The sequence below is a fragment of the Oncorhynchus mykiss genome, unplaced genomic scaffold, assembly GCF_013265735.2.
Source record: "Oncorhynchus mykiss isolate Arlee unplaced genomic scaffold, USDA_OmykA_1.1 un_scaffold_509, whole genome shotgun sequence".
In the NCBI taxonomy this organism is placed as follows: Eukaryota; Metazoa; Chordata; class Actinopteri; order Salmoniformes; family Salmonidae; genus Oncorhynchus; species Oncorhynchus mykiss.
The window spans coordinates 45,732-60,280 of record NW_023493956.1 but is presented as its reverse complement, the minus strand read 5'-3'; the positions used below and the strand labels follow the sequence as shown (position 1 = coordinate 60,280).

The following is a 14,549-nucleotide window of genomic DNA, read 5'->3' as shown; positions in this document are numbered from 1 at the left end:
TCACTGTGAGGTCTACTACACCTGTTGTATTCATCATTTCACTGTGAGGGGTACTACACCTGTTGTATTCAGCATTTAACTGTGAGGTCTACTACACCTGTTGTATTCAGCATTTCACTGTGAGGTCTACTACACCTGTTGTATTCATCATTTCACTGTGAGGTCTACTACACCTGTTGTATTCAGCATTTCACTGTGAGGTCTACTACACCTGTTGTATTCATCATTTCACTGTGAGGTCTACTACACCTGTTGTATTCATCATTTCACTGTGAGGTCTACTACACCTGTTGTATTCAGCATTTCACTGTGAGGTCTACTACACCTGTTGTATTCAGCAGTTCACTGTGAGGTCTACTACACCTGTTGTATTCAGCATTTCACTGTGAGGTCTACTACACCTGTTGTATTCAGCATTTCACTGTAAGGTCTACTACACCTGTTGTATTCAGCATTTAACTGTAAGGTCTACTACACCTGTTGTATTCAGCATTTAACTGTGAGGTCTACTACACCTGTTGTATTCAGCATTTCACTGTGAGGTCTACTACACCTGTTGTATTCAGCATTTCACTGTGAGGTCTACTACACCTGTTGTATTCAGCATTTCACTGTAAGGTCTACTACACCTGTTGTATTCATCATTTCACTGTGAGGTCTACTACACCTGTTGTATTCAGCATTTAACTGTAAGGTCTACTACACCTGTTGTATTCAGCATTTCACTGTGAGGTCTACTACACCTGTTGTATTCAGTATTTCACTGTGAGGTCTACTACACCTGTTGTATTCAGCATTTCACTGTAAGGTCTACTACACCTGTTGTATTCAGTATTTCACTGTGAGGTCTACTACACCTGTTGTATTCAGCATTTCACTGTCAGGTCTACTACACCTGTTCCGTGACAAATAAACTTTGATTTGAAAACATCTGCTGCACGAATACCGACAAACCAATGGCAATTAATTTTTTATTTTGGCAGAAAATAAACGTGCATATGTGTGTGTGTGTGTGTAGTCTGTGGTGTGTGTGTGTGTGTGTGTATGTATGGTGTGTATTAGTCGTCAGCTCCTATGTTGTGGAACAGACAAGACATTGACTCTCCACAGTGGATCCTCCGTACAGCTTCAGACAGGATCAGAGAAACATCAACCGTCTTTATCTTACAACACTGGAGCTTCTGGGACGAGTGGGGAATCGTGTTGGTTACCACCACCTAGAGAAGACAGAGACAGAGAGACAGACAGACGGGCAGAGAGAGACAGAGACAGCGAGACAGACAGACGGGAAGAGAGACAGACGGATGGGCAGAGAGACAAACAGACAGACGGAAGAGAGAGAGAGAGAGACTAAATCAAGAGAATCATGAGAAAACGAATAAAGCTCCAACTAGACAGACAGACCCCCCCGCTCCCCTCCGTTCCCGTCCCCTCCGTTCCCTCCCGTTCCCCTCCCCTCCGTTCCCGTTCCCTCCCCTCCGTTCCCGTTCCCTCCGTTCCCGTCCCCTCCGGTCCCTCCCGTTCCCGTCCCCTCCGTTCCCGTCCCCTCCGTTCCCGTCGCCTCCCCGTTCCCTCCCCTCCGTTCCCCTCCCCTCCGTTCCCTCCCATTCCCGTCCCCTCCCCTCCGTTCCCTCCCGTTCCCGTCCCCTCCCCCTCCGTTCCCGTTCCCTCCGTTCCCGTCCCCTCCCCCTCCGTTCCCGTTCCCTCCCCTCCGTTCCCCTCCCCCTCCGTTCCCGCCCCTTCCGTTTCCGTCCCCTCCGTTCCCGTCCCCTCCCCGTTCCCTACCCTCCGTTCCCGTCCCCTCCCCATTCCCTACCCTCCCCTACGTTCCCGTCCCATCCGTTCCCGTCGCCTCCCCGTCCCCTCCCCTCCGTTCCCGTCCCCTCCGTTCCCGTCCCCTCCTTTCCTGTCCCCTCCCCTCCGTTCCCGTCCCCTCCCCGTTCCCTACCCTCCGTTCCCGTCCCCTCCGTTCCCGTCCCCTCCGTTCCCGTCCCCTCCCCATTCCCTACCCTCCGTTCCCTCCCCTACGTTCCCGTCCCCTCCGTTCCCGTCCCCTCCGTTCCAGTCCCCTCCCGTCCCCTCCCCTCCGTTCAAGTCCCCTCCCCTCCGTTCAAGTCCCCTCTTACCTGACTAATGGCTGACTCCTGGAGGATTCTGGGAGCGTCCGCAGACAGGATGGCGTGTGTTGCCATGGCGATGATCGGCCCCGCCCCCCTCTCCCTTAGCATCTCCGCTGCCGCCACAAAACCCACCGCATCATCGATGATGTCATCCTGACACACACACACACACCAGGTTAACACACATACACACCTCCCCCGTCCTGCCCTGACGATGTCACACAGCCTCCTCCCTGACCTCTGACCCCAGCCACTCACCACGATGATGGCGATGCGTCCGGCCACATCTCCTACGACTGTGATAGGATGCTTCTCCTTAGGGATACAGACTGACAGAGAGAGAGACGGTAATGAGGCCTGTTATCTACTGACCCAGAGTCAGATGATCTCCTTAGGGATACAGACCGACAGAGAGAGAGACGGTAATGAGGCCCGTTATCTACTGACCCAGAGTCAGATGATCTCCTTAGGGATACAGACTGACAGAGAGAGAGACGGTAATGAGACCCGTTATCTACTGACCCAAAGTCAGATGAGGCCCTGTATCTACTGACCCAGAGTCCGATGAACAGGGAACTGTGTGTCTCTAACAGGGAGCTAACCTACCCAACCCTGCCTTTAGGGAACTGTGTGTCTCTAACAGGGAACTGTGTGTCTCTAACAGGGAACTGTGTGTCTCTAACAGGGAACTGTGTGTCTCTAACAGGGAGCTAACCTACCCAACCCTGCCTTTAGGGAACTGTGTGTCTCTAACAGGGAACTGTGTGTCTCTTACAGGGAACTGTGTGTCTCTAACAGGGAACTGTGTGTCTCTAACAGGGAACTGTGTGTCTCTAACAGGGAACTGTGTGTCTCTAACAGGGAACTGTGTGTCTCTAACAGGGAACTGTGTGTCTCTAACAGGGAACTGTGTGTCTCTTACAGGGTAGTTCAGGTAGACCTCCGGTGGTTCTGACTGTCGGAGGAGAGTGCCGTCCGTCCAGCAGGTCCGTCTCTGCATCTCCGTGGATCACAGCAATAGACACACGCAACCTCTCGGCGAGGGACTGGGCCCTAGACAACAGAGACAGCGATACAGACACAGAGACAGACTTAGTTGTAGTGTGTTAATTCATAGTGAACTTAAGGAATGAGCGTCAGGGTAACTCACCTCTTAGAGACAGAGACAGAGACAGAGAGACAGAGACAGAGAAATGAGCGTCAGGGTAACTCACCTCTTAGAGACAGAGACAGAGACAGAGAGACAGAGACAGAGAAATGAGCGTCAGGGTAACTCACCTCTTAGAGACAGAGAGACAGAGACAGAGAGACAGAGAGACAGAGAAATGAGCGTCAGGGTAACTCACCTCTTAGAGACAGAGACAGAGACAGAGAGACAGAGACAGAGAAATGAGCGTCAGGGTAACTCACCTCTTAGAGACAGAGAGACAGAGACAGAGAGACAGAGACAGAGAGACAGAGACAGAGAAATGAGTGTCAGGGTAACTCACCTCTTAGAGACAGAGACAGAGACAGAGAGACAGAGAGACAAGAGGAATGAGCGTCAGGGTAACTCACCTCTTAGAGACAGAGAGACAGAGAAATGAGCGTCAGGGTAACTCACCTCTTAGAGACAGAGACAGAGAGACAGAGACAGAGAAATGAGCGTCAGGGTAACTCACCTCTTAGAGACAGAGAGACAGAGAGACAGAGAAATGAGCGTCAGGGTAACTCACCTCTTAGAGACAGAGAGACAGAGAGACAGAGAAATGAGCGTCAGGGTAACTCACCTCTTAGAGACAGAGACAGAGAAATGAGCGTCAGGGTAACTCACCTCTTAGAGACAGAGACAGAGAGACAGAGATAGAGACAGAGACAGAGAGACAGAGAAATTAGCGTCAGGGTAACTCACCTCTTAGCGGAGGACGGTGATTTGGCCACGATAACGGCATTATGGTAGTCTGGAATCTACAGGGAGACAACAAGGAGTTATGGGTCGTGGAGTTTGGAATCTACAGGGAGACAACAAGGAGTTATGGGTAGTGGAGTTTGGAATCTACAGGGAGACAACAATGAGTTATGGGTAGTGTAGTTTGGAATCTACAGGGAGACAACAAGGAGTTATGGGTCGTGGAGTTTGGAATCTACAGGGAGACAACAAGGAGTTATGGGTAGTGGAGTTTGGAATCTACAGGGAGACAACAATGAGTTATGGGTAGTGGAGTTTGGAATCTAGAGGGAGACAAGAAGGAGTTATGGGTCGTGGAGTTTGGAATCTACAGGGAGACAACAATGAGTTATGGGTAGTGGAGTTTGGAATCTAGAGGGAGACAACAAGGAGTTATGGGTCGTGGAGTTTGGAATCTACAGGGAGACAACAAGGAGTTATGGGTAGTGGAGTTTGGAATCTACAGGGAGACAACAATGAGTTATGGGTAGTGGAGTTTGGAATCTAGAGGGAGACAACAAGGAGTTATGGGTAGTGTAGTTTGGAATCTACAGGGAGACAACAAGGAGTTATGGGTCGTGGAGTTTGGAATCTACAGGGAGACAACAAGGAGTTATGGGTCGTGGAGTTTGGAATCTACAGGGAGACAACAATGAGTTATGGGTAGTGGAGTTTGGAATCTAGAGGGAGACAACAAGGAGTTATGGGTAGTGTAGTTTGGAATCTACAGGGAGACAACAAGGAGTTATGGGTCGTGGAGTTTGGAATCTACAGGGAGACAACAAGGAGTTATGGGTCGTGGAGTTTGGAATCTACAGGGAGACAACAAGGAGTTATGGGTAGTGGAGTTTGGAATCTACAGGGAGACAACAAGGAGTTATGGGTCGTGTAGTTTGGAATCTACAGGGAGACAACAAGGAGTTATGGGTAGTGTAGTTTGGAATCTACAGGGAGACAACAAGGAGTTATGGGTAGTGGAGTTTGGAATCTACAGGGAGACAACAAGGAGTTATGGGTAGTGGAGTTTGGAATCTACAGGGAGACAACAAGGAGTTATGGGTAGGGCATCCTCCTGTATGTACTGTAGTAGTAGGGGGTTGTGGGTAGTGTAGTCATCCCTCCTCCTGTATGTACTGTAGTAGGAAGGGGTTGTGGTTAGTGTAGTCCTACCTCCTCCTGTATGTACTGTAGTAGGAGGGAGTTGTGGGTAGTGTAGTCCTAACTCCTCCTGTATGTAATGCAGTAGGAGGGGGTTGTGGGTAGTGTAGTCCTCCCTCCTCCTCTATGTACTGTAGTAGGAGGGGGTTGTGGGTAGTGTAGTCCTACCTCCTGTATGTAATGCAGTAGGAGGGGGTTGTGGGTAGTGTAGTCCTCCCTCCTCCTGTATGTACTGTAGTAGGAGGGGGTTGTGGGTAGTGTAGTCCTACCTCCTCCTGTATGTACTGCAGTAGGAGGGGGTTGTGGGTAGTGTAGTCCCATCTCCTCCTGTATGTACTGTAGTAGTAGGGGGTTGTGGGTAGTGTAGTCATCCCTCCTGTATGTACTGTAGTAGGAGGGGGTTGTGGGTAGTGTAGTCCTACCTCCTCCTGTATGTACTGCAGTAGGAGGGGGTTGTGGGTAGTGTAGTCCTCCCTCCTGTATGTACTGTAGTAGGAGGGGGTTGTGGGTAGTGTAGTCCTAACTCCTCCTGTATGTAATGCAGTAGGAGGGGGTTGTGGGTAGTGTAGTCCTCCCTCCTCCTGTATGTACTGTAGTAGGAGGGGGTTGTGGGTAGTGTAGTCCTACCTCCTGTATGTAATGCAGTAGGAGGGGGTTGTGGGTAGTGTAGTCCTCCCTCCTCCTGTATGTACTGTAGTAGGAGGGGGTTGTGGGTAGTGTAGTCCTACCTCCTCCTGTATGTACTGCAGTAGGAGGGGGTTGTGGGTAGTGTAGTCCCATCTCCTCCTGTATGTACTGTAGTAGTAGGGGGTTGTGGGTAGTGTAGTCATCCCTCCTGTATGTACTGTAGTAGGAGGGGGTTGTGGGTAGTGTAGTCCTACCTCCTCCTGTATGTACTGCAGTAGGAGGGGGTTGTGGGTAGTGTAGTCCCATCTCCTCCTGTATGTAATGCAGTAGGAGGGGGTTGTGGGTAGTGTAGTCCTCCCTCCTGTATGTACTGTAGTAGGAGGGGGTTGTGGGTAGTGTAGTCCCATCTCCTCCTGTATGTAATGCAGTAGGAGGGGGTTGTGGGTAGTGTAGTCCTCCCTCCTGTATGTACTGTAGTAGGAGGGGGTTGTGGGTAGTGTAGTCCTACCTCCTCCTGTATGTACTGTAGTAGGAGGGGGTTGTGGGTAGTGTAGTCCTACCTCCTCCTGTATGTACTGTAGTAGGAGGGGGTTGTGGGTAGTGTAGTCCTACCTCCTCCTGTATGTACTGTAGTAGGAGGGGGTTGTGGGTAGTGTAGTCCTACCTCCTCCTGTATGTACTGTAGTAGGAGGGGGTTGTGGGTAGTGTAGTCCTACCTCCTCCTGTATGTACTGCAGTAGGAAGGGAGAAGCTCTCAGGTTGTCTACTGGGATGTTGAAGAAGCCCTGAATCTCCTTCTGATGAAGATCCACAGTGATGAGATGGGTCAGACCTACACACACATACATACGTCCGTCAGACCTAACACAGTGTAGATGAACCGTTATCTCCAACACATTCGATTGAAACATAACGTGTTGTCTCACCTGCCCTGCACATCAGAGAGGCGATCAGCTTACAGACGATGGATCCCCGTTTCCTCATCTTACACTGTTTACTGTAGGGTAGGTACGGCAGCACGCCACACACACTCCTCGCACACGCCGTCACACACCCATACGCCATCACACACAGCTCCATCAGGCACCGGTTCACATCCCTGCACACACACACACACAGTTTACTGTTACAGTAACACAAATACACAGAGAGAGGGAGAGCTCCATTGATAGAAGAATTTGAATATTTAAAGTAGTGACTAAAGTATTTCACCCTGAATCTGTAGAACTGGGTGAAATGTGTTAGAATCATAAGACTATAATCTATAATCTACTATAACCCAGTATAAACTGACGGTGTACACCAGGTGTATCCAGAATAAACTGACGGTGTACACCAGGTGTATCCTGTTATAAACTGACGGTGTACACCAGGTGTATCCTGTTATAAACTGACGGTGTACACCAGGTGTATCCAGAATAAACTGACGGTGTACACCAGGTGTATCCTGTTATAAACTGACGGTGTACACCAGGTGTATCCTGTTATAAACTGACACCAGGTGTATCCTGTTATAAACTGACGGTGTACACCAGGTGTATCCAGAATAAACTGACGGTGTACACCAGGTGTATTCTGTTATAAACTGACGGTGTACACCAGGTGTATGCTGTTATAAACTGACGGTGTACACCAGGTGTATCCTGTTATAAACTGACGGTGTACACCAGGTGTATCCTGTTATAAACTGACGGTGTACACCAGGTGTATCCTGTTATAAACTGACACCAGGTGTATCCTGTTATAAACTGACACCAGCTGTATTCTGTTATAAACTGACGGTGTACACCAGGTGTATCCTGTTATAAACTGACACCAGGTGTATCCAGTATAAACTGACGGTGTACACCAGGTGTATCCTGTTATAAACTGACGGTGTACACCAGGTGTATTCTGTTATAAACTGACACCAGGTGTATCCAGTATAAACTGATGGTGTACACCAGGTGTATCCTGTTATAAACTGACGGTGTACACCAGGTGTATGCTGTTATAAACTGACACCAGGTGTATCATGTTATAAACTGACGGTGTACACCAGGTGTATCCAGTATAAACTGACGGTGTACACCAGGTGTATCCTGTTATAAACTGACACCAGGTGTATCCTGTTATAAACTGACGGTGTACACCAGGTGTATCCTGTATAAACTGACGGTGAGATGGTCTGGATGATGTAGACGTCTTTCCCTCTGACCGACTCCTGGATCTGGATACGCGTTTCTATGGAGACAAAAGGTCAGGTCAGGGGTCACACAGAACCATTACCATCATCCTCCTCCTCCTCCTCTTCCTCACCTCCATTAGAATCCTGGTAGACTTCAGTCTTGCCCAGCTCTACTCCCAGTCTCCTATAGACAGACAGGTTAGGGTTAGCAGGTGTTATATAATACTCAACTAGAGGTGTTACTAGACAGACAGACAGACAGACAGACAGACAGACAGGCAGACGTGTTATATAATACTCAACTAGAGGTGTTACAGACAGACAGACAGGCAGGCAGGCAGGCAGACAGACGTGTTCTATAATATTAAACTACAGTCTCCTACCAGAGGGAAAGGTAACATGCTATTCAACTACAGTCTCCTACCAGAGGGAAAGGTAACATGCTATTCAACTAGTCTCCTACCAGAGGGAAAGGTAACATGCTATTCAACTACAGTCTCCTACCAGAGGGAAAGGTAACATGCTATTCAACTACAGTCTCCTACCAGAGGGAAAGGTAACATGCTATTCAACTACAGTCTCCTACCAGAGAGAAAGGTAACATGCTAACCCTGGGGGGTCCATGTCCGCTCTAGTTAAAGTGTTTCTATCTGACGTGTCCGCTCTAGTCAAGGCGTTTCTATCTGATGTGTAGTAAGAGGGAATCATGTCCACTCTAGTCATGGCGTTTCTATCTGATGTGTAGCAAGAGGGAATAATGTCCGCTCTAGTCAAGGCGTTTCTATCTGACGTGTAGTAAGAGGGAATCATGTCCGCTCTAGTCAAGGCGTTTCTATCTGCTACAGCCCTGGTGTAAACTGGAACATCTGGAAGGTGGGTGTGGTCTATTGACTCACTCTGCGATCCTATTGGCCAGCTCCATACAAGAGGGTGAGGAGTTAGCGGAGAACAGGACCAATCGGTCCTTTAGTTTGTCTACATTGGTCTTAGCCCCTCCCTCTGGGGGCGTGGCCAACCCCTGTCTGGGCTGCCACACTTCAGTGAGACCTTCCTGGAAAACACAACATTATTACCACACAAATCACATTTAATTTGTCAAACACAACAGTGAAATGCTTATTTACAAGCCCTTAACCAACAATGCAGATTTAAGAAAACAGGGTTAGGAAAATAAATTAAAGTAAAAAAAAAAAAAAATGGTTTAAATTGCACAATAAAATAACAATAATGTGTCTACACAGAAAACCATGAACCTGCTATAAAAACATTCACACAGAAACCCTAATCACTTCACCTCTGTGTCCAGTAGCTTCCTACTGTAGGTACCTGTCCTCCAAGTCATCCTCCGGGTATTTTGGATTCAGAACAGCAGAGTAACGACAACATGTAAGACGAAGATAAACTAGCTAGTACCATTAAGTAGTTAACTAACTAACTCACTCCTCTACAGCTTGGTCCTGGGCCCCCCTCCCCCATGGGTACACGTTTTGGTATTTACCCTAGTCCTGGGGCCCCCCTACCCCATGGTATTTACCCTAGTCCTGGGGCCCCCTTCCCCATGGAATTTACCCTAGCCACTACACAGCAGATTCAAATCATCAAAGCTTGATGATGAGTTGGTTAATTTGAATCTGCTGTGTCGTGCCTAGGGGCAGGGGCCCCAGGAGTTTGGTCTTCCGGTACCTTACCAGGTGGTTACCATGGTGACACCGGGGATGGGATCACCTGGCTGCTCAAGCACTTCCTGATAGCTAACGTTGTCTAGCAACAAACTAAGGAGTAAAAGTTATTACATACTAAACCACTTATATTTATAAATGTTTCAAAGTCTAAACTAACAAGAATATAACTAGCTACACTTTAATTGAGAGAGATTTTTTTTAGGGGGTTTTAAGTTATCCAAGGTAAAAGCCGCTAGTTGTTGCTGACAGTTTCGTGATGAGCTGAACTCGTTACCGATTATTATCCCAGCGGTTTATCCCGTACTTCACCGTTTATAGTATTAGATGTGTCCAGGTTGCGATGCTTTGGGTCCTGACAGACAATATAAACAACGTGGTTATCGAATTAAATCTCTCACCAGTTTGCTTTCGGTGTCCAGTATAAAAAACGTATTAATTGTTCTTTCCAAATCAACAAGTCAACACTGGAGACATGAGTTGTGTTGACAGCTGTTTAGTAGACAGACACGAGTAGCACCGTCACCCAGCGGCAGAGTTGAACCTCCCACGTTTTATCCTCTCCACCTGAAGTCTTTCTGTTTTCACAAGAAACGTATGTTATTTTTTAATTTTTTTACAGAGATGTTGTGTGAGAAATGATCAGCAATATTTTAACTCTGGTTTTATCCGTAGTAGTGTAGAATTTGTTTTATTATTCTGCTGCTCAAACTAACTTGGTCCGACCGGATACGGAAGCACCCCCTCCGGAACATGAATATCTGGATCAGAGAGTTTCTAAACCAAGAGGCGCAATATTTTGAGACTTCCGGGAACACTTGTGAAATAGATCAATGAGATAAATGAACAATTCTTCCTTATTAGTTGTTAGTTTTCCTTAAATCTAAAAAAATCTACAATCTAGATTCAAGCCAATGTTTTAAGTAGTTGGACATGTTATTACTACAACTTCGTGAAAAATGACAAATTGACACGTTTTCATTTTCGGCAGAAACAAACTTTAAATCACAAAAGTGTGGACATTGATTTTTGACTGGCTGCACATGCGCAGTTTGGCGTGTCGTCGCCATAACAGCGCCTACAAATGGAATTGGTTGATTTCTATTGGACAAGCAGCTTAGGCATTGTCTGGATCATCCAATCACAAGCGAGAAAACATTAACCCGGAAATAGTTAACCCAAAGAGTTTACCGCGAAATTGAGCAGACAGACGGGGACGGGAGAAGACAAAAACGAACAAACACGGAACCGACTGAAAAAGTAGTATTGCATAGATATTATTATCATATTATACACCTCGGCTGTCCGGTACATACCGGTCAACTTGACTGACTACTAATGGACGAGTATGACGAGATGTTCGGGATAGAGGACGAGTATGAACAACAGTTCGCTGATGAGCTGGAGGTCCTGGCTGAGATGGACTGTGAGTTGTAGCCTAGTTAGATGGATAAAAGTTAGTCTGGTCAAGATAAAAAAAAATATCCAAAAGTCTTATTATTAAACCGACTTTTTCCAAACGCGGGTCGATTTGTTTGTTTCTCACCTGGGCGTCAGGTGATAACTCAGAACGGGCAGTAGGCTATAGCAGTGTTTTGAAAAGTCGCTTTATAGGGTCGTCAATAGTTCAAAATGTATTTGTCACATGAGCCGAGTACAACAGGTGTAGTAGACCTTACAGTGAAATGCTGAATACAACAGGTGTAGTAGACCTCACAGTGAAATGCTGAATACAACAGGTGTAGTAGACCTCACAGTGAAATGATGAGTACAACAGGTGTAGTAGACCTCACAGTGAAATGCTGAATACAACAGGTGTAGTAGACCTCACAGTGAAATGCTGAATACAACAGGTGTAGTAGACCTCACAGTGAAATGCTGAATACAACAGGTGTAGTAGACCTCACAGTGAAATGCTGAATACAACAGGTGTAGTAGACCTCACAGTGAAATGCTGAATACAACAGGTGTAGTAGACCTCACAGTGAACTGCTGAATACAACAGGTGTAGTAGACCTTACAGTGAAATGATGAGTACAACAGGTGTAGTAGACCTTACAGTGAAATGATGAATACAACAGGTGTAGTAGACCTCACAGTGAAATGCTGAATACAACAGGTGTAGTAGACCTTACAGTGAAATGCTGAATACAACAGGTGTAGTAGACCTCACAGTGGAATTCTGAGTACAACAGGTGTAGTAGACCTCACAGTGAAATGCTGAATACAACAGGTGTAGTAGACCTCACAGTGAAATGCTGAATACACAGGTGTAGTAGACCTCACAGTAGAAATGCTGAATACAACAGGTGTAGTAGACCTCACAGTGAAATGCTGAATACAACAGGTGTAGTAGACCTCACAGTGAAATGCTGAATACAACAGGTGTAGTAGACCTCACAGTGAAATGCTGAATACAACAGGTGTAGTAGACCTCACAGTGAAATGCTGAATACAACAGGTGTAGTCTTTACAGTGAAATGCTTACTAACAAGCTCTTCTCCCAAAATGCAGAGTTAAAAGTAGGAACAGATGTAGTAGTTCTCTAGGAACAGAAGGAGAAAATAGTGAGACAGTGGCGACCCGTTTTTAGCCGTTATTTTGGCATTAACATGTTAGAAACAATGTAAAAAAAATCATCCCACATCTCCATGTTACAGGTCTTGGTTAGGGTTCCCATGTCTCCATGTTACAGGTCTTGGTTAGGGTTCTCATGTCTCCATGTTACAGGTCTTGGTTAGGGTTCCCATGTCTCCATGTTATAGCTCTTGGTTAGGGTTCCCATGTCTCCATGTTACAGGTCTTGATTAGGGTTCCCACACGGCCATGTTACAGGTCTTGGTTAGGGTTCCCCCTCGGCCATGTTACAGGTCTTGGTTAGGGTTCCCCCTCGGCCATGTTACAGGTCTTGGTTAGGGTTCCCCCTCGGCCATGTTACAGGTCTTGGTTAGGGTTCCCCCTCGGCCATGTTACAGGTCTTGGTTAGGGTTCCCCCTCGGCCATGTTACAGGTCTTGGTTAGGGTTCCCCCTCGGCCATGTTACAGGTCTTGGTTAGGGTTCCCCCTCGGCCATGTTACAGGTCTTGGTTAGGGTTCCCCCTCGGCCATGTTACAGGTGACCACCTCTGCTACCTATCTATCTGCATCTCCTAACACCTGTGTGTAATTTGAGGACGCCAGAAAAGTGTTGTCACTGAAAAATACTGTCGGCTACACACTAGTCTGATGTCTCTCTCTCTCTGTGTGTTTGTCTCTGTGTGTGTGCATTCTGATGTGTGTGTGTGTGTGTCTCTCTGTGTGTGTATTCTGATGTGTGTGTGTGTCTCTGTGTGTGTTTGTGTATTCTGATGTGTGTGTGTGTCTCTGTGTGTGTGTGTGTCTCTGTGTGTGTGTCTCTCTGTGTGTGTATTCTGATGTGTGTGTGTGTCTCTCTGTGTGTGTATTCTGATGTGTGTGTGTGTGTCTCTCTGTGTGGTCAGTTAATCCAGCTCCTTCCACTAAGCGGTCAGAGTTCCGGAAGCAGAAGCCTCAGTCGTTCCAGGAAGCCATCACCGCTGGTGACCAGCCACTCAGGAGCCAATCACAGGTATCGTCAAAACGGAGCCTCGGCCAATTGGAAGGCCCGTCTGTGCCGTGTGACGGAGAGGACATAGAACACCTGCTGGCGGACGAGCCAATCAGTGAGTAGCTCTTCCCTCTTCTCTGCCGTTAGTGTGATGACGTGAGGGAGAGAGAGAGTACTGTGGTGTCTCTTGTCGTTGATGTATTTGTATCCGTGTGTAGCTCCCAAGGCTAAGCGTCTGAGGCAGGATGTGGCTAAGAAGCTGTTTGAGGTGTCTCAGGTTGATGACATCACCCCCCCGTCGTCTCCAGAGGAGTTCCATCGAACCCCGAGCAGCAGGTAGGATCATAGGTCATACTGGAACAGGCTGACCAGCCCTCTAATAACCCACTAGTACGTCAACTAGATCCAACCCTCTAATAACCCACTAGTACATCAACTAGAACCAGCTGACCAGCCCTCTAATAACCCACTAGTACATCAACTAGAACCATCTGACCAGCCCTCTAATAACCCACTAGTACATCAACTAGAACCAGCCCTCTAATAACCCACTAGTACATCAACTAGAACCAGCTGACCAGCCCTCTAATAACCCACTAGTACGTCAACTAGATCCAACCCTCTAATAACCCACTAGTACATCAACTAGAACCAGCTGACCAGCCCTCTAATAACCCACTAGTACATCAACTAGAACCAGCCCTCTAATAACCCACTAGTACATCAACTAGAACCAGCTGACCAGCCCTCTAATAACCCACTAGTACATCAACTAGAACCAGCTGACCAGCCCTCTAATAACCCACTAGTACATCAACTAGAACCAGCCCTCTAATAACCCACTAGTACATCAACTAGAACCAGCTGACCAGCCCTCTAATAACCGACTAGTACATCAACTAGAACCAGCTGACCAGCCCTCTAATAACCCACTAGTACATCAACTAGAACCAGCCCTCTAATAACCCACTAGTACATCAACTAGAACCAGCCCTCTAATAACCCACTAGTACATCAACTAGAACCAGCTCTCTAATAACCCACTAGTACATCAACTAGAACCAGCTGACCAGCCTTCTAATAACCCACTAGTACATAAACTAGAACCAGCTCTCTAATAACCCACTAGTACATCAACTAGAACCAGCTCTCTAATAACCCATTAGTACATCAACTAGAACCAGCTGACCAGCCCTCTAATAACCCACTAGTACATCAAGTAGAACCAGCTGACCAGCCTTCTAATAACCTACTAGTACATCAACTAGAACCAGCTGACCAGCCCTCTAATAACCCACTAGTACAT

The 14,549-nt window shown here is 47.2% G+C and overlaps 1 protein-coding gene and 1 pseudogene across 4 annotated transcripts in view; one reads left to right on the top strand and one right to left on the bottom strand.

The window, feature by feature from the left end:
• Positions 1 to 943: 943 nt before the first annotated feature.
• On the bottom strand, positions 944 to 10,476 carry LOC118959010 (phosphoribosyl pyrophosphate synthase-associated protein 2-like). Of its 3 annotated transcripts, XM_036974387.1 has the most exons (12): positions 10,395 to 10,476; positions 10,080 to 10,256; positions 8,896 to 9,050; positions 8,131 to 8,183; positions 7,989 to 8,055; positions 6,759 to 6,931; positions 6,549 to 6,664; positions 4,012 to 4,067; positions 3,043 to 3,173; positions 2,379 to 2,449; positions 2,127 to 2,273; positions 959 to 1,217 (listed from the first exon to the last, which is right to left on the bottom strand). In XM_036974387.1, the coding sequence occupies exons 3-12, from the start codon at positions 8,919 to 8,921 to the stop codon at positions 1,059 to 1,061; spliced, it is 999 nt and encodes a 332-aa protein (XP_036830282.1). In that variant the 5' UTR covers positions 8,922 to 9,050; positions 10,080 to 10,256; positions 10,395 to 10,476; the 3' UTR covers positions 959 to 1,058. The 3 variants fall into 3 exon arrangements, with proteins under 3 accessions (XP_036830280.1, XP_036830282.1, XP_036830281.1); XM_036974385.1 differs by lacking the exons at positions 10,080 to 10,256; positions 10,395 to 10,476 and adding an exon at positions 9,294 to 10,067 and having other exon boundaries at positions 944 to 1,217; XM_036974386.1 differs by having other exon boundaries at positions 10,080 to 10,423.
• Positions 10,477 to 10,840: 364 nt separating this feature from the next.
• The window catches only part of LOC118959009, a 46,711-nt pseudogene continuing 43,002 nt past the window's right edge, over positions 10,841 to 14,549 (top strand). The window contains exons 1-3 of the transcript XR_005047755.1: positions 10,841 to 11,104; positions 13,158 to 13,358; positions 13,462 to 13,579. The product of XR_005047755.1 is annotated as a chromosome transmission fidelity protein 18 homolog (transcript). The remainder of the gene's footprint in view (positions 11,105 to 13,157; positions 13,359 to 13,461; positions 13,580 to 14,549) is intronic.

What these genes read in the sequence shown, in the direction of transcription:
- LOC118959010 (XM_036974385.1), bottom strand. Translation starts at nt 9,341, where the DNA reads ATGACTTGGAGGACAGGTACCTACAGTAGGAAGCTACTGGACACAGAG. An exon ending in AGGTCTACCTGAACTACCCT is followed by an intron (nt 2,450 to 3,042) that starts GTAAGAGACACA and finishes TCTCTCTGTCAG; the next exon opens with TCTGTATCCCTAAGGAGAAG. An exon ending in GACGCATCGCCATCATCGTG is followed by an intron (nt 2,274 to 2,378) that starts GTGAGTGGCTGG and finishes TGTGTGTGTCAG; the next exon opens with GATGACATCATCGATGATGC.